The sequence below is a fragment of the Danio rerio genome, chromosome 3, assembly GCF_052040795.2.
Source record: "Danio rerio strain M-AB ecotype USA chromosome 3, GRCz13ab, whole genome shotgun sequence".
Classification (NCBI taxonomy): Eukaryota; Metazoa; Chordata; class Actinopteri; order Cypriniformes; family Danionidae; genus Danio; species Danio rerio.
In genome coordinates this window covers 36472600-36498447 of record NC_141023.1, presented here as the reverse complement: position 1 = coordinate 36498447, position 25848 = coordinate 36472600, and the positions used below count along the sequence as shown (strand labels likewise).

The following is a 25848-nucleotide window of genomic DNA, read 5'->3' as shown; positions in this document are numbered from 1 at the left end:
TTGACAGGATGCTATACTTTTTTATATGCATTTGTTGTGACTGGCTTTAAACAATCTGCTTTGTTGAAAACAAATAATGAACCAGACATGCGCTATAGGTGAACTATATGAACTAAATTGGTAGTAGTTAATGTGAGAGTGTATGGGTGTTTCCCAGCACAGTGTTGAGGTTGAAAGGACATCTGCAGCGTAAAACGCAGCGTAAATGGCGGAATAGTTGGTGGTTCATTCTGTTGTGGAAACCACTGTTAAATAAGGGACTAAAATAAAGGAAAATAAATGAATGAATGAACTCATAATTATGACTTCAGATTAGGATAAAAGCAGCATAATTTACTTTTCATCACAAATCAACTTGCATTTCACGTGATCAATTGAGTAAGACGCTCTTGAAATTATTAAATCAATTGTTATTCATTGACACGGTTGTCCTTGACACAGATTAGACAGACTTGATTGAAGGATGAGGTTGGGATTATGAGAATAATACATTGTTTATATACAGTGTAAAGGAAATGCAAAGAAGTTCATGATCCATGCATGGATTTATCATTTGATCCTTTACTGAATATATTCAGTTCATTTTCCAAATCTGATTCTTTAAAAGTCATTTAAAAGTAAGCACTGTAATTCCCCTTGCATGCAGATGATTTTGATGTATGATCTCAAATAATGCTACTTATATCTCTATCAACGGTGAAAAAAATTAATTGTGTGTAAACAGGAATAGTCATGAATTAAAAAGACCACATCTAACGCTGCAGATTTTCTCCGCCACATTGATTTTCATGAATGAGATTTGATGTGTGTACGATGATTGTAAGAACAGGGAGGGACTTCAATCTGATTTGATTAGAAATCGTGTAAATCCCTCTCTGTCCCTGTATTTGCCTCTGCTCTGCTGCTGCCCTACAAACCCACTTCTTAATCCCAAAGCCTTTTTATATCACAGAATCATGGACAGCCTGCCTTCTCCAGCAGCATAAATCCGGCTTTTCCTCCCACCTTACTTCACGACCCCCACAAACAAATCTGATTGCGACCACTGGGTTGATTGAAGTGATGAACTTGTGCTCTCAAACAGAAATTCAGTCTTGTACTTTTTAAAGGAATGAACAACTGAACTGTTGCACATGTTTGTGACATGACCCAACAGAAAAAAAGTAGTGAGAGATGTGTGGATTTTTGGGGATGAAAAGAGTCAGATTGTTTAAGTGAATCACTCATACCAGTTCTCAGATAGTTACTTCTTTGCTGAATTCAGTATTACGCATATTTTTACTATTAAAAACTGATAACTGTCTCTTTTGTCTCGAAGTGATTCAGGCTAACTCACTTATTTATGAAGCAAACATAGCAATGTCTATTAATATGAGCATATCATTTATGCCAAAATTAGGTACGGATTACGAACGGTTCTGTACGGTTTTATGGCCGTTTCCACTGTCAAAGGAGAAAGGGTACCGAAAGGTGAAGCTACACGCTGAGTGTAGAAGGGTTCCAGCGGCCGGTTGATCAATGTCGCCTAAAACGCAAGAAGCTACGAAGCGACTACTATAAAATAAAAGCTAAAATAAAAGAACAGCAGAAGTGGTGTGAACCGTAATAGACATCTAAGAATAGTCAACACAGTTGTCACATGGAAAGATTAGACAGACTTTAAATTTGAAGTTATTAATTTCTGTAGATTTGATGCCTAATTTTCTAGTTTTTGGTCTATTCTTAGACTTCTATTCTATTTTCACTGACAGCCCGCTAGCCTTTATTTTTCCAAGATGACTATGTTTAAACGTCTATTAGACATTTATTAGACAACTTTTAAAAATGCTTGCTGGGTATGGTTACATGTTTTCATGTCAGTTACTATATTAAATCTAACAAAAAAAGTAATATGCATTCATAAAAATCGTAATTACCTTGCAATTACAAAAAAACTAGTTAGCCTAATGCTAATACACGAGTGCTTCTTTTAGAAAGTTAAAGCCTTTTTTAAAACTTCTGATCAACCCAATTGAGTCATTAAAAATCATCAATAGGCTTCTCTAAAATAGATTTATGCATCACTAGAACTTGAGTAGAGTAAAAATGCTATTAAAAGTGTCTGCTTGCTCACGACCAGGCACAGCGTTTTTTCGTCATTACGTAAAAGCATCATTTTAACACGTACTGTTCGAAAGAGCCGATTCTCGGCAAAAGATTCGGATTCCCTATGGCCATGACGAACTGCTTGAGTTCAAAACTTTTTTCCTGTGCTCGTCTTGCGCCCCCTCCCTCACTGCAAACCTGGACACTAAAAGTCGTGCCTGTGCACTCTCTACACATGTCACACGACTCCATTTCCCCCTGTATCAAATAAGAGATACTTTCTGTATTTATTTCGGCCAGAATAACACGACTTTCCAAGTTTCAAGGAATTTCGTTTAATCAAAGTATGCGCGCTCCCGCCAAAGCGCAGCATCAGCACCACTATCTCGCGCGCGCCCGCCTCTAGCGAGCAAGTCTATCGCCATCCCGGCCGAGAGAGTTAAAGTTGGCCGAAAGGACGGCTAAACGATGCTGTACAGTCGGGTGACGAAGAAAGGATAACATTTGATTTACTCGTCGAATAGCGACTCCGTTTTCGGAGAAGATGGATATCAGAATTCTTGCCCCAAGCCTTTTATTTTTTCTCGCCTTTCAGCCTTGCTCGTCACGTAAGTAAAACTGCAGATAGAGAATGAAATATTATTTGCCATTAACGTTAGCGTTATCCTCTATCAGAACAAGTGCATCGGTAAAACTAATGCATGATGATATTGATTTCAAAACTGCGCTGTTTAAAAGCTGGCGTTGTTTTATATCAGCGGTAAAATCTAACATTTTATTTGCTAATCTGTATGCGAAGCATTGAGTCTGGAAGGTTTGTGCTGAATGTGAAGCGCTGGTGTAATTGTGTGTTGTGAGTCCGGGCTCGCGACTCTGCTGTGTCTCCGGGCTCTTTCTGCATTGCGGTGCTTCCGCGCGCTCCTCTCACTTGGGCAAGTTTCTGCATGGAAAGGTGCGTCTTGCGCAGGGGACACGCGGGAAGGACACGCTCTCCTGCTGATAAACGGAAGCTGTTGAAAGCACGCAGATTAGATTTTGGCTGTGTCATTGGTCTCTCACTGATAAAAAGTTGAGATTGTCTGCGTTTTTCAAATGGCGTGATGAAAAATGTCTATTCTGCGAAGTTGCTATAGTGGGAGCAGCCCAATGCGGAGACAGAGGGCGGGCGCATTAACTCACCGAACTCCCAAATTCACATGACGTAGAGCACTGCATGCGAATCCTCACGTAAGGTTACCTTCAAGACAGCATTTCAACCCTCAAGCCGTCAAAATGATACCAAATGAAGCCTATTGATACATTGTTTTATTATATAATCGTCTATGAGGAAAACTGTTCATTTTGGTAAAAAGAGCCGTGCATGTGATATTTTATAATAAATCTATGTAAAGATATTCACATGCATGATATAACATATTTGATAACATTCTAAAATAATGTTCGTTTGTTAAAATGCAAGTACTATGTGCAAACAGTAATCCATTTATTTTATAGCATTTTAATAAAAAATATTTTATTATTATTTATTTTAATTTTTTTTACATATTTTTGTGCATTTTGTTCACCCCTCCCAAATCTCTCTTTTGAATTCATATTTAAAATATGAAGGAAGCTATACAATATTAAATTTGTGCTATAGATAAGTCAGTACTAAAGCCAAATCTGGAACTTATATAGCAAAATAACTTACGATAACGGTCCAAAAACTAGTACACCTAAATGTATGTTATAGAAAAATATTGAATGCAAATTTAAAAGAGGAAAAAAATAAATCAATTTAATAAATAAATAAATAAACTTTTGTTAAAATGTTGTAGGTAGTAATTTATTTTTGCAATATTTTGCTTGAATTTAATTGTATTATTTTTTAATTTCTAAATATGTTTGGGGACTAAAATATATTTTAATAAATATATCTGTTTGATAAATATGTTTTGTTTAAATGCACCAAAATACATTGCCCATATTCACTGAGAAATGGATCCAATTATAAATTTTTAAAATGGGGTGTACTTATCTATGCTGAGCACTATATATAAATATTTTGCTAATACCATAAAAATTAAAGAGTGAGTTAATTTTCATTGTTAGTTCTTGTTAATGCAGTCAACTAATATAAAATATTGTAAATAATTATTTAAATGTTTTGTTTGGCAGTTTGTGCAAAAAAAAATATAACAAATGTTTTAGTACATTAAATTATAATATAGACATAAAAATGGGTAAATATATATCCAGTGATAATGATAAAAAAAGTAATACTTATAAATACATAATATTCCAAACACATTTAATTGTTAGGAAAAGCATATCATCATCTCACATAAACTTTTTACTACTTTTTATGTACATGTGCTTGAATTAGCAGTTTTTTAATGTGTGTAAAGTGTTAAAATGAATCAAAGTATGTAGACAGACGAATCATTTTTCTAATATAATGTTTCAGACCGGGCTCAGTGGTTAGCACTGTTGCTTCACAGCACTGGTCGGTGGTCGTTGACAAGAAGGCCCTGGCTGGGTCAGTTTGCATGTCTGTGTGGAGTTTGCATGTTCTCCATGTTCCGGTTTCCCCCACAAGTCCAAAGACAAGAGCTATAGATGAATTGGGTAGGCTAAATTGTTCGTACTGTATGTATGTATTTGAATGAGTGTGTATGGATGTTTCCTAGTATTGGGTTGCAGCTGGAAGGGCATCCGCTTTGTAAAACATGCTGGATAAGTTGGCGGTTCATTCTGCTGTGGCAACCCCTGATGCATATAAGTACTAAGCCGAAGGAAAATGAATGAATGAATGTTTAAGATAATTTTGCAAAAGTTCTAGGTAATTCCAATGCGAGTCATTCAATGAAAAAGTGAATTCTCTTTCAAAATGATTTATTTTTCTTAAGTCTGCAAGAGTTCAACCAAATTATATATAAGCAACCAACATCTCATGGCAATTTGTACCTATTTGATTAAGTGGTTAATTCGTATGAATTCGTACAATCTCATTTAGTATATGATTTGCTTATTCCTAAATGATGGTTAGTTTAAGGCGTGTATTTTGATGCCATGCCTCCTTTTTAAAATTGTACATTTTCATACAACTAAACTCATACCAATTCGCCAATAGTGTTAATAATCAATAGTCATTCAGAGTGTATTTGCTGGATATCCTTATTTCTATCTAAATGAGAGTGCAGCTCTATTACATGTTCAGGCCCATAGCCAGCCTGGTGAATAGGGTGGTTCTTTTTTTTTTAAGTGGAAAATTTTTTGCAGGTATTCGCCTCATTTTCTATTTAAATTCTGCATTTAGCGACATTTTAAGCACTATTTTTTAGCTGGATTAGCTTGTCAGGTGGTCATCATAACCACACTTTTTGAAGTACTAAAAATATTTCTGAAGATTTAGAAAAAATGAAAAATTAACATTTTACAAATAACAAACTGAGCTTCACATTCAACTTTTCTCAATCAGAATTTGTTCATTTGAATAGTAAACAATTAAAACTTAATAATAACGTAGAGCTTGACAATTTTTCTAGTCTCTCTTGTAAAAAATATATATATATGAAAATTCATGGATAACAACAATAGCTTATCTTTAATATGATCCGCTTTTGGTGCTTCACACTTTTTTATTGGTATGTTTGTTCTTTCAAGAATAAGGTCCATGATTTAGAATAAAAATTAATTGTAAAATGTTTTCTCTATTTAATAACAATAGGCTACAGTAGTTCAGTGATGAAGGATGACTTCACATACGTCAGATTCCGCTAAGTCTACAGCCTTTTGTGGGTTATTATTTACAATTTATAATAGCCAAGCAGTCAAAATACGGCAAATGAGCTCATGTATGGGACAAATTATGGATTCTTGTCATTGGGGGATGGGTCTTTCGAACCACCCAAACCCCCCTGACTACAGGCCTGATGCTAATATCAATTAGCAGTTGTTTTCACTAAAGTGATAATTAATTTAAACCAGAAATACCACATTGTATCTTAAAACAATGAGGTTTTATGAAATCCCAAAAGTGGGATTTTGCTAGGCTCCCTTTTCACTACAAATTCTTTGACAACAATGAGAGCTCATGTATGATGTATTGTGTGACGAAGATAATCCATCCAGCAGGGCAATGAGACAGCATGAACATAGCACTCTCGCTGTGGATACATTTGGCATAAATCTTTAGGACGAAGTGGAAACCATCCAATCTGAAAACGGCTGCTCTGTCAATACAGGAATACAGTTTAAAGATGCAGTTTTTATTGGGATTTAATATGCTCTGTCTGTCTGAAAACTTTAACAGAGGGTTTCAATAAAGAACATGTGTTAATGAATAGATCCTGCCGGAGAGGGAGTAAATGATTCAGGGAAGGTTCAGTTTGGGTGTATTTTTAGACTGTGACAAGTGAGTGTGCGATAAGTAGACTGACGTGCTGCTGCTACATCTTGAATTGACTCAGTATTTTGAAGCCCTTTTTGAGCTTATCTTTTGTTTCATTCAAAGACAGCAGCCTGCCGTGCTGCCAGTCCTGTTCTGAATAATTTATACCAACGTGACCCCATATCATTTGGCCATGCTAAAAATGCTAACCACAGCCTTTCTACGAACAGGACGGTTAAAATTCCTACCAGCCCATAGAGATTGATCTGAAGCAGCAGATTTAGTCTAGACCTGCATGTGTACTGCGGCCTCCTCCCAGTGATGAAGGATGCCCACGTGATGTGCACTCAATTCTCCAAGCAGAAGTGCTGCGTCAGCCTGCAGAGAGTGGGGAACTGCCTGTAATTCAACACACCACATGTGTGTCTTTGTGTGTGTGAGAGAGAAAGAGAGCATTCAAGATGCTCCTTCCCATGTGTCTCCTTCTCCATTATCTGCGAATGGAGAGCAGCCAAGGGCATTTGAGGGGGAAAAGGAGAAAGACAAAGCGAGAGAAAAAAATCACAAGGGAGTGAAATTGAAGAGTTTAAAGTTTCAAGGTGTTATGCAAATATTAACAATGCCATTTTGTGAGCACAGGCTGAGTGATAGGGAAGCTTTTTTAGGTTTTTTTCAATTGTCAAAGGAAAGTAAAAATTGAATTTTACACCATTTGCTTCGTTCTAAAATCTGCATTGATTATTTTAATGGTGAAATTTGAAATGAGCACTGTTCCAAAAGCGAACATTTTATTTTATATATAATATTTTGTATATATAAGAACTGACCTCACCTTCAAATCTGCCTTAATTCTTTGTGGCATATATTCAACAATGTGTTGGAAACAGTTCTTTGATATTTTGCTAATCTGGATTGAGATCTGGTGACTGTGGAAGACATTTAAGTATATTGAACTAACTACCATAAGCCCAAGATTTGAGCTTTTTGACATGGCACATTATCCATCAACACGCTAAAAATAAATATATACAGCAAATATATATATATATATATATATATATATATATATATATATATATATATATATATATATATATATATATATATATATATATATATATATATATATATACATATACACAGCTGAAGTCAGAATTATTAGCCCCTGAATTTTTACCCCCTGTTTATTTTTTCCACAATTTCTGTTTAACGGAGAGAAAATTTCAACACATTTCTAAACATAATAGTTTTAATAACTCATTTCTAATAACTGATTTATTTTATCTTTGCCATGATGACAGTAAATAATATTTGACTAGATATTTTTCAAGACCCTTCTATACAGCTTAAAGTGACATTTAAAGGCTTAACTAGGGTAATTAGGTTAACTAGGCAGGTTAGGTTAAATAGGCAAGTTGTATAATGATGGTTTGTTCTGTAGACTGTAAAAAATATATAGCTTAAAGGGGCTAATAATTTTGACCTTAAAATGGTTTTTAAAAAATTAAAAACTGCTTTTATTCTAGCTGAAATAAAACAAACAAGACAAATAAAACAAATATAAAATTTATATTTATTTTCTTATATATATATATATATATAAGAAAATTCAAAGGGGGGCTAATAATATATATATATATATATATATATATATATATATATATATATATATATATATATATATATATATATATATATATATATATATATATATATATATATAAATATATATATATATATATATATATATATATACACTCCTGCACGGATGTTTCTAGAAAGCTTAGTAAGGGCTTGATTAACTAGCCCAGGTGTGTCTGATTGGGGTTGGAACTTGGGGTTGGAACTTAAATTTGCAGGACACTGGCCCTCCAGAGCCAAGTTTGGGCACCATGTAAAGTTAATTAGCCATTTTTGTGATTTTATGTTAAAAGTAATAATAATTTAAAAACATAATCATCTGACAGGTGTTTACTCTCATTGCTGGCAGACTGGTGTCACTGAAACCTCTGTGATTGTAAACAACAGAAAGAAAATAATAAACATTCTATTTAAATGACTAAATTTAAAACAGAGGAGAAGCTGATCCGTTTGACTGTACCAGGAAATACTTCACCCTCACGGTGCTAAAACATTTGCCGTCAGTATGCAGAGGAATGATCTGCTTTTAATGCGGCAGGTGTGGAAGACATCTGTGCTATCTTTGAGTGCTCTGAGGCTGGAGAGAGACCGGCAGCATCACCCACAGCTCGCCACAAAGAATTATGCTAGGAACGGTAAAGCACGGACAAATAAGTCTTTAAAAATAGTAACACCTCCAGTAACACCTAAAAATATTCGCTAGTTGCTTTTTTGAAAATTTGGTGCTAAAACATTGATAAGTTGGCAACACTGGACTGGCAGTGTCTTTGATTGAAGATCATGTGCAGTACGGAAAGAGCATTCTATTATTCATGGTGGCCCCCGGTTTTGAATAGAAGTAATAATGTTAAAATCTAAACAGTTAAAGAGAGATTTTATAACATACGATAGAAAATGTATCAAAGAGCTATATGATTAATATAAGCTTCATGGCATTGTTCCCCGGGGCCCTAAGCAGCTGGTTACCTCACTTATTGGTTAAAACCACCCCTACTCAAAGCAAATATTATGGCATCATTAAATCATTATACCACCGGCAGTCTGAAACACTGATACAAAACTAGGTGAACCAAAGCTTTTGTCACTGTTTGTTTACACAAAATCTTTCTTTACCATTAGCAGATTGTGTTGATTGTCAGTGTCTGTTCCTAAATGCAAAGACTTGCGGGGTTGTGGTTGGCTGACTGATGAGATATTTGATTAATGAGGAATTTAACAGGTCTAACAAATTGCACTGTTAGCTTAGCAACATGCTATCATCAGACTCTGCTGAAATTACATATGAAGCTGAAATTACATATGAAGCAAATCTCGTACTGTTCACATCATAGGTCTCAAACTTGATTCCTGGAGGGCCGCAGCTCTGCAGTTTTGCTAACCCAGCACAGCTGATCCAACTAATTAATGTGTTCAAGACTACTAGACACTACTAGATCAGCTGTGTTTGATTAGGGTTGGAACAAAACTGTGCAGAGCTGCTGCCCTCCAGCAATTGAGTTCGAGACCCAGGGTTTACATGGTATATGAAGTTGCTGCTGTGCAGAGCATTTAAAATTCACCACTTATTAGATTCCATTGCACTTTAGATTCTGCCTCAATTGGTAACAGTAGGCTATGGGAAGCAATGCATCTAACTAGAAGGTTTTGGAACAGAGCTGTTGTGTTTACATGGACATCTTGTACAGGTGTGTCTGTGTGCAAGTCTCTGCATACATCTTCATGAGCCTGTCATTGTTTATTCCCAGTTATGCCAGCAGCACTTCTGCACTGTGCGCTTTAATAACTATAATGCTTCTCCTGCAGGGCAGGCACTCCTCTCTGCTCTGCACAGCTGCTGGGAAAGACAAAAGCACAGGGTGGAGATCATTGATCTCAGAGCTACCGAAGAAGAGAAGACGATCTCTGCAGTTTATATATTACAAAGATAAATGGCACTGGGTCACATTCAGCTGATTCATTTATCAGTCTAATGTGAATCAGAATATTGCTCAGGTGCTGTTGTTTATTGGAGAGTATGGAAGTGGGACTAATCTTAGACAAACGTCTATGAATAGATAAAAAGAGAGAAAAGAACAAAGCTAATAGTGCTAGTGTTAGGTCAGGTGCTGACAAAGATATCCTTATTTAGTCATTTCTTGAAAATGCCTAGGTTGAATTGGCTTGTCATTCCTAAATCTAAAAGTCTGCTGCTTTGTGCCTCTCTTGGATGGCCCTGCAATGCACTGTTGACTTACAGAACACAAGTGGGCACATTAATGAGTACTGAATTCGGTTGTTTTGTATGCAAGAATCAGTGCCTTAAAATACATGCACTGGCTCTTGGCAGCCAGTGTGAACTGATGTACAGAGGGGTGACGTGCAATATATTCAGCTTGTCAAAGAACACTTTCCCTGTCACATTCTGGATGAATTGCAGAAATTTGATAGTACCGGCTTCAATAATTCAGCTTGGACAGAGCCAGAACTTGAACAAGGAGTTGATCTTCTAAACATATAACACAGGTCTACAAGACAAGGTGGTTCTAGCACTGTGGTCAATGTTCATCTGATACTCAATCAGAACTTCAGGGCTGTCCTAGAAAGAGTTATGGTTAATTCTTCTTTAACAGAGTTGGAGATTCTGTGGTGTAGTCTTGAGTTGGATGAAACCAGTTCAGTCTCGGTAAGGTTGCGTTAAAGCTGATGGCCCTTCATCCAGCTAGAAATATCTGTCAGATACGTTAAGATGAAAACAGATTTCTTTGAATCATCAGGCTTGATTGTGAACTGACTAGCATCAACATTGCAGTGAAATGAAAAGCCTTCTTTCTCCAAAACAAATCCAAGTTGACACCATGAAAGTCGATAAGAGAAGATTTATAAGACTTGAGCCCTGGGGATCCACAGTAGCTATATGCTAACTATCTTTAGTTTATTTAAAAAAAATAAAATGTCTGAAAAGTGAAAAAGTGTGTGGACTTTAAAAGATATTTTACATCGCACTGTGGAATGTGTTGAGCAGTCTCTCATATTATAAACATACAGACTAGTTAGTATTTTATACATTTTTAAAATGGCATTTATTTAAAATGTAGTATAGCAGAAGGTTGGGATGAATAAATATCAAACAAACAAGTTATTTTTTAGCACATTTTGATCATACCTTTATTTCATCATGATCATAAGTCTAAATACTACAGAGGTCATACGGTTTTAAATCTGTGGTCAAATTGAAACAGATTCACCCTGACAAAACCCAGACATCTTCCAGACACACACACCTCTCCTTTGAGTCAAGGTCAGTATCAGTCAGCATTTCTTTCACTGAGTCATGTCTCCATAAGCAGATGTGTGGTTCCTCCTCTGAGATTAGCTGGATGAAGGAATATTCACAGGATGTTTCCACCACTAGCCATTTCTTTCATAATAAGGTTTATAGCTTGATGAATCCAGCTAGTCAAAGAATGAAAGATGACGGAGCTGAGATCTGTGAATCAGATGGGAATTGAAAATCACTTGAGAATAAAGTATGACTCATACCTTTTTCTGTTACCTTCCCCTCTTTCTCTCCCTCTCTCTCCTCCATCAAACTGTTTGTTTCCCCCCTCTGTTCCCTCACTGACAGTTGCAGTGGTCAGAATACTAATAACCTCTGCTGATTTCAGCCGTCTGACCCCTGCAGTCTCTTTGTGGTAGTTACCCCTTTGAAAAATGGCACATAATTAAACAAAATCATAATATAATGGACTTTGTTTTGCTTTTGAAGCGGATATAAAAAATTAAAAGAAATGTTCAGTTGTTTGTGGATTTATTAGGTATGGCCTAGAATAAAATGCTAATAATAGTTCTGAAAGGTCTGAAAACATTTATTACAAATTTCAAATAGGATGTTGTCATTTAGTTTAAATTGTGTGTTATTATTGAAAATCAGGGTTATTCAACCAAATATTGATAAAATGCCCCTGTCAAGTGAATTCTGTGATTATAAGTGAAAATTATGAGATACCATACAATATTTTCCCCTTTCTTAAACCTGTTTCGGAATCATAGAACAATACTTCCACATGAACACATCCTTTTGATCAGTGGTTCTTGAAGTGGGGGTCGGGACCCCCTGGGATGTCACAGGACAATGACAGGTGGTCACTAAGTGATTTCCAAAATCAAATAAATGTTAATAAACAATTAGAATTACCATATTTTAAACATAATCCACAGAAGATACAAAAATAAAAGTTTTAATATTAAAAACAACAACATGCAAATCAGCCTTTAAATGATTAAGATTGGTGTGCTTACGTTAGATTAACAACACAGCAATAGTGTCAGAGGCAGCAGATTGATTTTATAGCACCAGGTTAACCTTTCTGACACCTTTATGGCAATCAAATACATTAAAAAGAAATACAGGCTACAACTGAACAATGAGAATAATCTCTGATTGGTGGTCTCCAAAATTAAACCAAGAAAAGACTTGTGCTGAAAATGTTGTGCCCACCAGTCTCATTAGCTGAGGTAAATATTAAATTAAATAATTAATAAATGAATATAAAAACTTGACTGTTGCACTTTTTGTGTTGTCAATGTGCTCGTGTTTATAGGCCTATTGTTGTGTGTACAATGTTTGTATATTTATAACCACCTCTGAGGGTTCGCAGGCTGAAAAGTTTGGAGACCCCTGCTTTTGATAAAGGGAATCTGTAAACTTTTTTCAAAATACATAACAGTGTTCAGAGTCTATTACCAGAACTTTCACTCTCTCTGTTCCAACCCTATTTAGTGCCTCAAAATCTTCAAAAAAAAAAAAAAAAAATCCTGAAGGAACAGTTTATCATTATTATTTTTTTTTATCAAACTCATTATTTCTAAAATAAACCAACAACAAATAAATGTGTGTTAAATTACCTTGTGCTTTTCTGTAGATCAGCGATGATACATTGATGTTGAATAATATAAGCAGTGGTATTAACATCTGTGACTTAATATGTGACCCTGGACACAAAAGCAGTCTTATGTTACACTTGTACATTTTTGTTAATAGCAAAAAAAAAAAAAAAAAACATTGTATAGGTTAAAATTGTACATTATTCTTATATGAAAGAATCATTAGAATATTAATTAAAGATCATGTTCAATTAAATATTTTAGTAGTAATATGCATTACTAAGACCTTAATTTGGATAACATTAAAGACATTTTTGAACCCTAGATTTCAGATATTCTCTTCAGAGAAATAGTTGTATTCTGGCCAAACATTTAGTCATATCCTAACAAATAATACATCAATGGAAACTTATTTGTGTGTATGTATAAATCTTGTTACTGGTTTTGTGGTCAGTGGTCACAACTGTAAAAGTAAGAATGTTAAGTATATTGTGGAGGATTTAAAGGGCAGCTAGGTTACCCCTTTTACAAGATGTAAGATAAGCCTTTGGTGCCCCAGAATGTGTTTGTAAAGCTTCAGCTCTAAATACCCATCATATGATTTGTTATAGCCTCCAAAATCTTCCCATTTTGGTGTCTGACTACAACTGATTTTGTAGCCTTTGGCTTTAAATCTAAATAAACAGCTTCTCTCCGCCCACTGTTCACACGTGTGTGTCTGCTTCTCATGCGTCAGATTACATCAGATAAACAGCCGTCAGTGAAAGAGACAGATACGAATGAAGCTGAAATACAGTTCATTAAAAATAACACAGTAAGCTTGCTTGATATATTTGTGGTGGAGCTTATTCAAGCCTTTCTGAAATGATGAGTCACACACTCACACACACACACACACACACACACACACACACACACACACACACACATGTGCACGTTTACTGACACCATGCAGCTATGGTGATTATAGCTGTTAAGAATTAGATAGTGATTTTACTTCCTTTATTACAAACATGCTCTGTTTTAAAAACGTTCTAAACTTATAAAACAAATAAAAAACACAGAGAGTTGCAACAAATATTTTAATCTCAGTTTATTTGCAAAAAATGTTCTGTGCACAGGTGTATACATGTTATTATTGAAACATGACGCCTGCCATGAATTCAGTGAGCAGGGAAAACCACTCTTATGTCATGCTGCTGTGGGCCTCAAAATCAAAGGGATTTGGGTCCTATTTTACCTCAGGGGGAAAAAAAAGAGATTTTTGTGTTAACATCATTCTAATATGACTGTGGACACACTATACCTACACACAGTTCCGTCCAAACCGATAGGTTTCCTTTAAGGTATGTTGTTTGTGGTACAGGTACTATTTGTCTGTTTGTTCTCTGTGGTCTTTTAGATAGCTTGTCACCAGTCTCAATATTTTAGATGGAGAGGTGAGGTGGACGGGCTGTGAGATGTGATGCCATTTGGGCAGATGGCTTTATTAGAGCCTGGTTGAGAGCGTGAGATTGAGGCGGGTTTATCTGACTGCTGTTTAGATTAGGCTGAAATGTTGCCAGGTTTAATTGAAGCAGGGATTTGTGTAACAGAGGACTGATGAAATGCCATGGCAAGGCTTCGCTAAATGGGCTTTATTTATATTCTGGCCTATTGATGCACTAATATTATTATTACTCACATTACATACAATACTAACATTATTGTATGAAGAACAACAAACTTAAGTATAGTTCACACTTAATCAGTTTGCAATACATGTAAGTACTCTGAGTGGTGTGGATCATGCAAATAAACGTGTCATTTTTGTTATTTTGATTTTAATCAAAAAACATTAATGCATATGTCCTTTTAAATAATGATTTTTTGCTTTTTCTAAATGTCGTTGTCATTAAATGTATTCCTTTTTCCTTTCTTTTCAGGGCCGTGTTTAGATCCTCTGATCTCTCCTCTCTATGCCTCATCTTTCCACGCTTCCTCCAGATATAACTTTTTTTACTCTGCACACTTTGCCAAACTCTACGGTAAGTGAATAGGCCACAGTAGTCACTAAAACTTCTTAAGTGCTCTATCGGTTCCCTTTTGTGCTTCTATTATGCCCTACTGGATATTACCTGCACACAGTGTGTAGTATAGCCCACGGTTTTGTAGTATATTATTAAAGTTCACTTGTGATTAAACTCTGCAACTTGACTTTTTAGACAATACACTGCCATTGACATACCATTATGCACAGTGATACACGTGTCTTCCTTCTCAAATGTTTGCAGTCACTTTTGGCATAAATGACTTTATTTATGGCAATACTTGCAAAAAAAAAAAAAAAAAAGAAGATATTTTGACATCATTATGTATGATTCTGCCCACCAAAAACTGGAAACAATTCTCAACTAAAATAAAATAAAATATAAAAATAAATATTTAAAATAATAAAATAAAATTATATAAAACAATAAAATAAAATAATAAAATGAAATGAAATAAAATAAAATGAAAGTAAAACAAAAAAATAAAACAATAAAATAAAATAAAAATTGTAAAAAATAACAAAATAATAAAATAAAACAATAAAAACAATTAAATAAAATAATAAAATGGCAAAGCAGTGGTGCAGTAGGTAGTGCTGTTGCCTCACAGCAAGAAGGTCGCTTGTTCGAGCCTCGGCTGTTGGTGTTTCTGTGTGAAGTTTGTGTGAATGAGTGTGTTTGGATGTTTCCCAGTGATGGGTTGCAGCTGAAAGGGCATCTGCTGCGTAAAACATATGCTGGATAAGTTGGCGGTTCATTCCACTGTGGCGACCCTGGATTAATAAAGGGACTAAGCTGAAAAGAAAATGAATAAATAATACAATAAAAGAAAACAATAAAAGAAAAGAAAAATAAAATAATAAAATAAACTATAAAACAAAATAATATCATAAATAATAAAATTAAATAATAAAATAAAACAAAACAATAAAATAAAATAGTAAAATATTTTTCTATATCTTATTCTGATTTTCTGATGACGCAGGGAGCAGTGGCTGGTCTCCGTCTACTCGGGACAGGCAGCCATGGATGCAGATTGACTTGGGGAGGAAGTATCGTATTATGGCCATTGCTACTCAGGGTACCTTCAACTCTTATGACTGGGTCACCAAATACATGGTGCTGTACGGTGACCGCTTTGACTCATGGACTCCATACGTCATGAAAGGAGGCAACATGGTAAAAATGATTTATGCTTTATAAGTCCTAATGTTTGCTACAGTTTAAGAATGTATCTTACTTTTTTATTTGACCTTGAACACGACTTTTTTGTAGGATTAGTTGTAGTTCTTGATTTGTTAAATGGTGTATAACATTCATAGGGACTTTAATATCATTTTTTGTCTCCCCCAGACGTTGCCTGGCAACTGGAATTACTACCAGGTGAAGAGGAACGTTTTTCATTATGCGTTCACTGCCAAACATCTGCGCATCTATCCCATGGGCTGGAATACTGAGAACGGGGGCAAGATCGGCCTTCGTGTTGAGTTCTACGGCTGTCCTTACGGTAAACGGCGCATATCCAAACTCTTTAATCTACAGCCAAGAATTTTTCAACATCAAGATAATTCTCCTAAGTGTCTTGTAATATTAACCGCTCCTTTGAGAAAATCATTTTTGAATCATTATTTTGATCTTGTTTTCCAGTAAATGTGTTTCAAAAATCTGCCTGTATTTAAGATAAAAATGGCATGTATTCAGTGGAAAAAGTTAGATATGGTCTATGCTTACAATGTTGGAATATTCAATCAATTCCATGCATGTTTAATAAAAAAGGTCAGGAGAGAATTTTCTTCAAAGTTTAACATATAAGCAATTTATTGGATACAAATGAATAATTAGATTCGCAGAATTCTGTTATCTTCAATGCAGTGCAAGAGTTTCATTCAGGGGTGAGCAACAGTTTTCATTTCAACTTCAACTTATATAGGCAGCTGTTATTTACAGGTGGAGTTTAGTGATATCCGTCATTTGTCAATCATTCCAGTCCTCCATTGGCCGCACCCATACATACGTCCTCTTTTTCTACTAAGTCTCTGGACTTCAAAAAGCACAAGACTTCTCAACGGCAAATTCTGTGTCCACAGGAAGTTTTGCTGCAGAGCTAATTTTAGACAATCAGGCCTTTTCATTTCTAGCAGCTTTATCTAGTATACAAAACATATCACACTTAAGAAGACGTTTGGTTAATATATCACCTTAAGCAGTACAAATATAATTGTTTAATGATAAGAAAAAGAAACAAAAATAATAAACAAATATATATTCATTTTTCACACCAACAACATGGAACTTTTCCCCTCTAAATGCAGCTGAAATTATGTTTAATTTGTTTTTACAACTCTTTTTAAATATATCATATGTCTTCTGAAGTACTCTGTAGTATTTTTCGGTTTCAGTTAAGCAAGTTTGCTGTAAATCAAACTCAAATATGTGGATTCGTTTACTATTCAGTTTTATATTCATTTATCCAAGCTTGGAGAAATAATGCAATGACTTTATTTGTCACTTGACCGTCGCAGTTCCTAGCACTCAACTATTATAACTTTTAGCCCATGGCTGATGATTCAATGCCGTTTTTGATGGTTTTCTCCATACTCTTGTTTTCTTGCCCTAACAGACTCATATGTGATGAACTTTGAGGGGGATGATATGGTTGCATACTCGTTCCCGCGGGGCAGAATGAGGACACTCCAGGACCACTATGCTCTGAACTTTAAGACACTGGAGAAGGACGGTATTTTACTGCACAGTGAAGGTTTGCAGGGAGACTCCATCACTCTAGAGCTGAAGACTGGACGTCTCTACTTACATATCAGCCTGGGTAATGACCACAAGCCTACAGCCATGTCAATCTGTCTACGTACATCTGTTCATCCATCTATCCATCCATAATTTGTTCAGTCAATCAGTCCATCTATGTATTTATCCATTCATCTACTCATCCATTATTTGCTATTGTTTCATTCATTCATTCATTCATCCATTTCATGACATCATCATTGATTGACATTTTTTTTATCCATCTCATTATGTCATTTTTGAGTTATTTGTTTATTCCATCCACCCTTCCCCCTTATGCTGTCATCATTTATTGACGTATTTATTTATTTCATCCATCCATTCATTCATCCATTTCATGACATCATCATTCACTGAGTTATGTTCATTTCATCCATCCATCCATCTGTCATATTTATTGCTCATTTATTTGTTACACTTGTTTATACTTTGCTTCTTTTTATCAACAATTTGAACTAACAATCTTCACTTTTCGGAATTTGATTGTAATGCAGTAATGTGCACCTTTAATAAAGCTGCCTTGAAACAATAGTTATTGTGAAAAATGCTATAAAACTAAACTTAAATTGAATAGAATTTGAATAGTTAGTTCATTAAATCAATTTACTGTAATCATGTATTTATCACCTATTAAAGGGAGCAGTACAGTCCACAACACCAATGGAATGACCACAATGATGCTAGGAAACCTGCTGGACACCCAGCATTGGCACTATGTCACTATCAAACGGTTTGGAAGAGAGCTGAACTTCACCCTGGACAGCCAGACTGAGACCACTATCCTCAATGGAGAGTTCCAGCACCTTGACTTGGACAAAAAGGTGACTTGTTGGATCAAACACAAGAACTTTCAATGCACATTGTCACCCCCATTACTTACATATGGCTTACGTTTCTCAAATGAATTGAGCAATTGTGAATTAATTAGGCAATCTGTGCTTTAGGTCGTTTACATCTTATATTAAATTGTTTTTCATTAATAAAATCACAATGGTGCAAAACACCAGAGTAAAAGGGGGCTAAAGCTTGTTGAGATTTTCCACATTTAACTTCAAGACAAATGTAGTCAAAAATCCATGCATAAAACACATTGATAGCCTCATAGGCAATACATTAACATAGAACACTATTGCACTTCAGATTATCCAAAGGATCTTGCTGGATCTTTCTCAATCCATTTCCCCCTCTAGCTCTTTAGCTTCACTTCTTGCTACTTGCCTATCATAATACTTACTCCCAGGGCCATTTATATTGAAGTTAATATTTAGCGGCACCATGTTGGTGTTTCGTAACATCTAATTTTTAAATGTTGAGCCCAAAGCACAACCCCCAACGTGAAGGACCAGGGCATGCACACACACACTACGGTCAATTTAGCTTACCCAATTCACCTATAGCACATGTCTTTGGACTTGTGGGGGAAACCCAAGGAAACCCAAACCAACATGGAGAGAACATGCAAACTCCTCACAGAAATGCCAACTGGCCCAGCTGTGGCTCAAATCAGTGACCTTCGTGCTGTGAGGCAACAATGCTAACCACTGCCCTACCGGTTTTTCATAATAAAAAAGCTAAATATTTAAACAGCCACAACTCTCTTCTTCTACCATTGGTCAGGCACACAAATAATAATGGCAGAAACTTAAGTCATTACTTAAATGTTCCCCAAATTATTTTTCTTTAGATTTATGTTGGTGGTGTGATTGAGAAAGACATGCCACACCTGCCCGGTAAGGTCAACTTCCGTGGCTGCATGGAGAACGTCTTCATCAATGGAATCAACATCATCTACATGACACAGAACCAGGAGCCTGAAATTCGACTAGCTCCTAAAAAGGTATGTAGAGCTAGGCCATACTCAGACTAGGTACAGTTGCCTCGAACCGGGCCAAAGCGTGCTTGTCCCCCCTCCCTTCTCCCCCAACGGCCCGCACTCACACCATATCGGGCCTCGGCACGCTTACGTCATCACTGCTGTGCTGTTTAGTGAGAAGCACTGTCACTCAGCAGCACAGTGGAGATTTCTCTAGTTATATCGTTTCAGTCGTTTGATATGCAGTGACATGCAGTCAAATATTTCGCCGAACAGTCCTTAGGGATGCGGTGATACGCAGTCAGATATTTCGCCGAACAGATCCGCCACTTTTGGCGCTCATAAACAATCATAAAGCCCTCGTGCTGCAGGAATGAGGAGGTCTGCTGAAGCTGTCGTGCTGTGAGGAGTTCTCGTCTTTAATAAACTACGGCAGTTTGCGTTCACTGAACAGTAAGAATGATTAATAAATCCATATGAAACAGCTCCTTAAAAGTCACATCTCGCTTTCAGTTTCGGGCTTTGCCGCATTTTGCACTCACACACAAGCGTACCGTGCCAAAGCCCAAGTGAACCGCGCTCAGCCCGCTTGAGCCCGATTCAGCGCACTCACACTTCTCAAACGATCCGGGAAACGGGCCTGGGCATGGTACGGATGGCATAGTGTGAGTAGGCCCTTAGTTAATTTAGAAAAAAAAAAACTTGAATTAATACGTCACATACAATAACATGTGATGTCTCATTGGGATGTCCATTCTATTGTAAAATATCTGACAACTTTGTTTTCTGATCTGCCTGTCTTCAGAAAAAGATGCACTACATGTGCCGTGATCTCCTCTGGAAACCCATGACCTTTGCAGGACCCAATAACTATCTACAGCTTCCTGGGTTTTTCCGGAAGAACCGTCTGGCGGTAAAGTTCAAGTTTCGCTCTTGGGACTACACAGGGTTACTGATGTTCACCAGGTTTGCAGATGAACTGGGCTCTCTGGAGTTGGGCCTCAGTGAAGGGCAGGTCAACGTCACTCTTATGCAGCCTGGAAACAAAAGATTACGCTTCGCTGCAGGTATGACTGAGAATTGTTCACATGATCAATTATGACATTTTGAGCTCTATTTCTGAAAGACCAAGTTTTTAGACTGACCAAAACTTGTATATGACACATTATATTCAGTAAATATTATTTTGTCCTATCTCAGGGTACCGTCTCAATGATGGCTTCTGGCACACAGTGGACCTGACTGCCAAAGACAACTTACTGACTATCACTATAGACGAAGATGAGAGCTCACCGCTAAAGATCACTAACCCCTTCATGGTCCGTACAGGAGATCGCTACTTCTTTGGGGGTAAGTAGCAAATCAAAGAAAAGAAGGAAGATCAGTATTTTATGATTAGGTGCCACAAAAATCCCCAATACCTTTTTATTTATGGTTAGGGCTAAAAAGAAGTCCAAAATAACAAAACAGCAGTACACTTTTAAAAAATATAGCAACCTCAGCTACACTAATGAGAGCAGTGACTATGTAAACGTGTGCTGAGTTTATTGGTTTTTCAATCCATAGGTGAAGCTGATATAAAATTATTCTGTGATCAATGTGAGTTGTCAATGGAACATAAACAGTGGATTCCATTCAGAAGGGCTCATCCCTATGCCCTAATCCCTTCTATGTGTTTACCCTCCAAAGTGACAGCTTCAAAGGGATTAGGGCATTCAAATGGAACATGCTGTTCAGCATTGAACAACTTCCCTGGCCAAAGGATCATGAGGGCCTGAAGTGTCCATCAGTTCCCAGCTAGCAAAATTCATGTGGCCCAAATCCGGCCTACACCAGACACTTACATCTGGACCACTTGCTGAATGGGATGATGGCTCTAGGGCCGTCTGTTCCTGTTTGTCAGATCTTGGCCACAAATAAGCCAAAACAATATCACATATTAGCCAGATTTCAACCAAATAAACCAGAACTGACCCTATTCTGGACCACAGTTTGCTTTTATTCTGGCCCAGATCTGGCCTATTACTTCTAATAATGGATTAAACATTGTTAAACATCAGTGAATTATATTATTTCATCACAGGTTTTGCCTCACTTTATTTTGTTTGCTGTAATAAACAAACTTTTGAAACAAAGTTCTTAAAAGTTATAGCAGCCCAAATGAAAATTTATATTGAGAGATTCAGGGCTATGAGCCAAACTAAAGCAAACACTTTTCTCCATGATGGTGACTTTAGTCTATGTGGTCCACATATGTTTTAGGATAACTGGGCCACATTTTCTATATCTTATCTGGTCCACTATAGGCTCACAGCCACAACAGCCAGAGCTTTATGTGCCAAATATTTGCCAAAAGTGGCCCACATGTTTTAAAATAACTGGGCCGCATTTGCCATATTTTCTCTGGGCCACATTAGGGTCATTCAAAGTGGCCAGTTTTGAGATCTTATTTTGATTTCATTTCAATATGACGGCCATAATTTGTTTCAATAGCTTTTTTAGAGGGCAATATGTGAAGTTTCCCAAACTGTCAAGGAGGAGCATGATATGATTGATCGTGGCTGGTCCCCCATCCATTATCATTAGCTAACCAATCGAATCATTCCAAACTCAACATAAATATCCTGCCTAACTTTACTCCCTTATCCTCGTTTTGGAAGAACCCCCCATCCACCCCTTCTCCCACATCTTCTTTTCTGATTAATACAGGATCGGGTGACAAGGGAACTCAATGGCTAGCACTGCTGCTTCACAGCTAGAAGGTCGCTGGTTCGAGTTGGGCCAGTCGTCAATTTTGTGCAAAGTTTACATGTTCTCACAGTGTTCACGTGGGTTTCCCCTGGGTACTCCGGTTTTCTTCCACACTCCAAAGATATGAGACATAACTGAATTAAGTAATAGTAACAGTCACAAGCACTTTAGTACTGAGCTTTACAATGTGAGTATGCACTGGTGGGTTGGCAGTTTATTCCTCTAGAGCCTTCATTGTTAATTAAGAAATAGGCTAAACAAATTGGGGGAGCTCTCGAAAACTACCTGATCTTGCACCCCTTTACATTGACCAGGCGGGAGCCTTGGGCTCATCTATCTTCAAGCTCAGGGATCTCTTCTGGGACAGCATGCCAAACCTGCTAACATCATCAAGAATGATATAAGTGTGAACTTTTAAAATACTGTTTAGACTCTACCAAAAGTTACAAATGGCCAACAGCCAAAATTTCCAACATGGGAAAATTGGATAGTGTTCAACTTGGCATGGTGCTCAAAATCTAATTAGAGTAATTTAGTGAATTTTGGCCAATATTTTGGTGAAGAGTGAAGTCAAAGGTGGAGCCTCATTACCCTTAACTACCATTACGCAATAGCCAGGGACCAATTTTAGTTTGAAGGCTTTTATCAATGAGAGCAGACTTAGATCAAAATAGATCGATTTCAGAATCTGTTGCAAAATCCTAAAACTGTATTTTTTTTGACAGGTTTATTTAAAATGATATCACACCAGTTTGTTCTTTGATTTCAGTTGAAATATACTGGGTGCCACAATTCTCTAAAACTGCACCAAAAACAGGCTGCAAATGACAGTTTTACAAAAGTGTGTATGTTTCTATTCACAAATAGTCACATCTATAATGTCATAATCTATAAAAAAGAGAACGCTCTCATTGCCTTGCAATTGCATAGCTGAAATACAGATTGAAAATAGATCATTTCATGTCTGTTGTGCTGCAGGTTGTCCTAAAACCAATAACACGGCTCGCTGTGTGACCAAGCTGTCTCGCTTCCACGGCTGCATGCAGCAGATCTTCATAGACGATGAGCCGGTGGATATAGATGTCATGCTGCAGAGGAAATGGGGCAGATATGCAGAAATCCTGCTGGGCACCTGCGGGATCACTGATAGGTAAGTGTGTGTTTGGGTGTGTGGGTTTTGCCACCACTGAATACACACACACACACACATATATATATATAAACATACAAACAACAGTATTGACAAGACAGCCAGACATGCTAAACATAATATCCTGAGACATGCTTTATTAAAGTGTCGGCCATCTCTTGTTCTTTTTTTTTTTTTTAGGTGCAGTCCAAACCCATGTGAACATGAAGGCAGGTGTATTCAGTCCTGGAATGACTTCTTGTGTGTGTGCAACAACACAGGCTACAAGGGGGAAGTCTGTCATAACTGTGAGTGTCCTGAGAAGACTCCTCTGTGTTGACTTTTTGTTGACGAAATATAAGAATTACTCTTTTTTTTTTTTTTAAGTCTGACTCTCTCTGCTTCATCTCAGCCGTTTACAGGGAGTCATGTGAGGCCTACAGACTCAATGGAAAATATTGGTCAGGCAACTACACCATAGACCCAGATCTGAGCGGACCACTGAAGCCTTTCACCGTCTACTGCAATATGTGTATGTATGAAGTAGATTTGATAGATTTGTAGAGTGTTTTATATGATCTTTGAGTGAAAGTTGATCCTTTTGCATTTTTAGTGCAAAAAACATGGACTGTCATCGAGCACAACCGCATGAAAAGCACCAAGGTGAGCGGGTCCACTATAGATCGACCGTATATAGGAGATGTCCAGTATGTAAATGCATCATGGGATGAAGTCACAGCACTAGCGAACACCTCTTTATATTGCGAACAATGGATTGAGTTCTCATGCTACAAATCACGCCTCCTCAACACTCCACGTAAGTCGATTGCACAATGATTTTTGCAATTGTTTAATTCTTGTTTTAATTTGTCCTTAAGTCTGTTTAATTTAGATAATTCTGTTCTTGATCACTTTGTTTCCAAACCTCTATGACTTTCATCTGCAGGTGCCAGGAAGAATCAATAACAGTTTTTAACAGTGATGCCACCAAGGAACCCTTTTTTCATAGAACCACTGAGGCTAATAAAAAAAACATAATTTTTAAAAGTGTCTGTAGCATAAAATATGAAGTTTTGAGACAATTTTAGTCTGTGGATCTTAACCACGTTCCTTGAGCCAATAGGCTGTCTGCACCAAAAGCGACGAATCATTGACAGAAACATTTAAATACATGCCACGGCACTTCCAAAGAAGTTCATTTATTATCTTTTTTCGGCTTTTGCAGAGTTCAGACTACATGATTTTCAAAGTAATCATGTCACAGATGTTTTCACACTGCATGACTATCTGGGCTAGCGTTTTTTCGCTGCTTTGTTTACACTGCAAGATGGATCAGCGATGGGGGCTTTTACATTGCATGACTTTACAATAGGAAGAATCGTCGACAACTTCGTCTAAACTACGTCTCACAGCCAAAAACACGTAGTATATCTATTGTTATTAACTACATAACGAAAAAAGAAGCCTTTAATGGGGCAGACAATGTACATATTTGCTCACCTGGGTTTGAAGGGAATTAGCAATTTCTCCTCAACTTTCTTTTTTAACTTTCTGTATGAAACATCAAACAGACTCGGGTGCTCCAGTCAAACCTTGACTAGTTTATCCTCCATTTCGTGGGTCCAAATAAACAGAAAATTATCGCTTTTAACTTCTCCCTCAACCTCCCGCTGGCCTGCATGTACACACACACAAGTGAATGCTTCTCTTTCATTGGCTGTAGGCGATTGCCGATGTTATTTTCACACGGCATGATCTGAATCGCAATCAGCTCCAGATATTAGCACGCCAAATATCTCACAGGCATCTGAGACTCATCTACGATTCTCTCAGATCGTGTCTTTGATAGTTCATACCATGTGATTGTCACTCACATGCACGAGCACCGATTTGCCTGTGATTTCAGACATTTGGCATTAGTCCCTTTATTAATCTAGGGTCACCACAGCAGAATGAACCACCATCCAGCATATGTTTTATGCAGCGGATGCCCTTCCAGCCACAACCCATCGCTGAAAAACACCCACACACACTCATTCACACATACAAACACTCATACACTAAAGTCAATTTTAGCATACCCAATTCACCTATACCACATGTCTTTGGACTTGATGTAGAAACCGGAGACCCCGGAGGAAACCCACGCGAACATGGAGAGAACATGCAAACTCCACACAGAAATGCCAACTGACCCAGCCGAGACTTGAACCAGCGACCTTCTTGTGGTGAGGTGAACATAATACCCACTGGGTCACCGCGTTGCCCACAAAGAAATGATAAATGCTTTTAATTTAATTAATACACGTCAAACCTCTTTAACATTATTGATAGGCTACTGAGTGACTGATGTTGTTGGTTT

General features: G+C 37.0%; 1 protein-coding gene across 3 annotated transcripts in view; it reads left to right on the top strand.

Moving 5' to 3' along the window:
- The first annotated feature begins 2458 nt into the window (after window positions 1-2458).
- cntnap1 (contactin associated protein 1) overlaps window positions 2459-25848 on the top strand; it is a 46349-nt gene continuing 22959 nt past the window's right edge. For 2 of the 3 annotated variants that reach the window (XM_087244857.1, XM_087244858.1), the window contains exons 1-13: window positions 2459-2693; window positions 14887-14988; window positions 15977-16170; window positions 16345-16498; window positions 17612-17815; window positions 18430-18614; window positions 19478-19630; window positions 20412-20673; window positions 20807-20956; window positions 23336-23507; window positions 23688-23794; window positions 23899-24018; window positions 24100-24303. In XM_087244857.1, coding sequence (XP_087100983.1) covers window positions 2630-2693; window positions 14887-14988; window positions 15977-16170; window positions 16345-16498; window positions 17612-17815; window positions 18430-18614; window positions 19478-19630; window positions 20412-20673; window positions 20807-20956; window positions 23336-23507; window positions 23688-23794; window positions 23899-24018; window positions 24100-24303 — 2071 coding nt within the window. In that variant the 5' untranslated portion in view covers window positions 2459-2629. Of the gene's footprint in view, window positions 2694-14886; window positions 14989-15976; window positions 16171-16344; window positions 16499-17611; window positions 17816-18429; window positions 18615-19477; window positions 19631-20411; window positions 20674-20806; window positions 20957-23335; window positions 23508-23687; window positions 23795-23898; window positions 24019-24099; window positions 25653-25848 lie in introns of all 3 variants that reach the window. The other variant, XM_087244859.1, reaches the window with a different exon arrangement.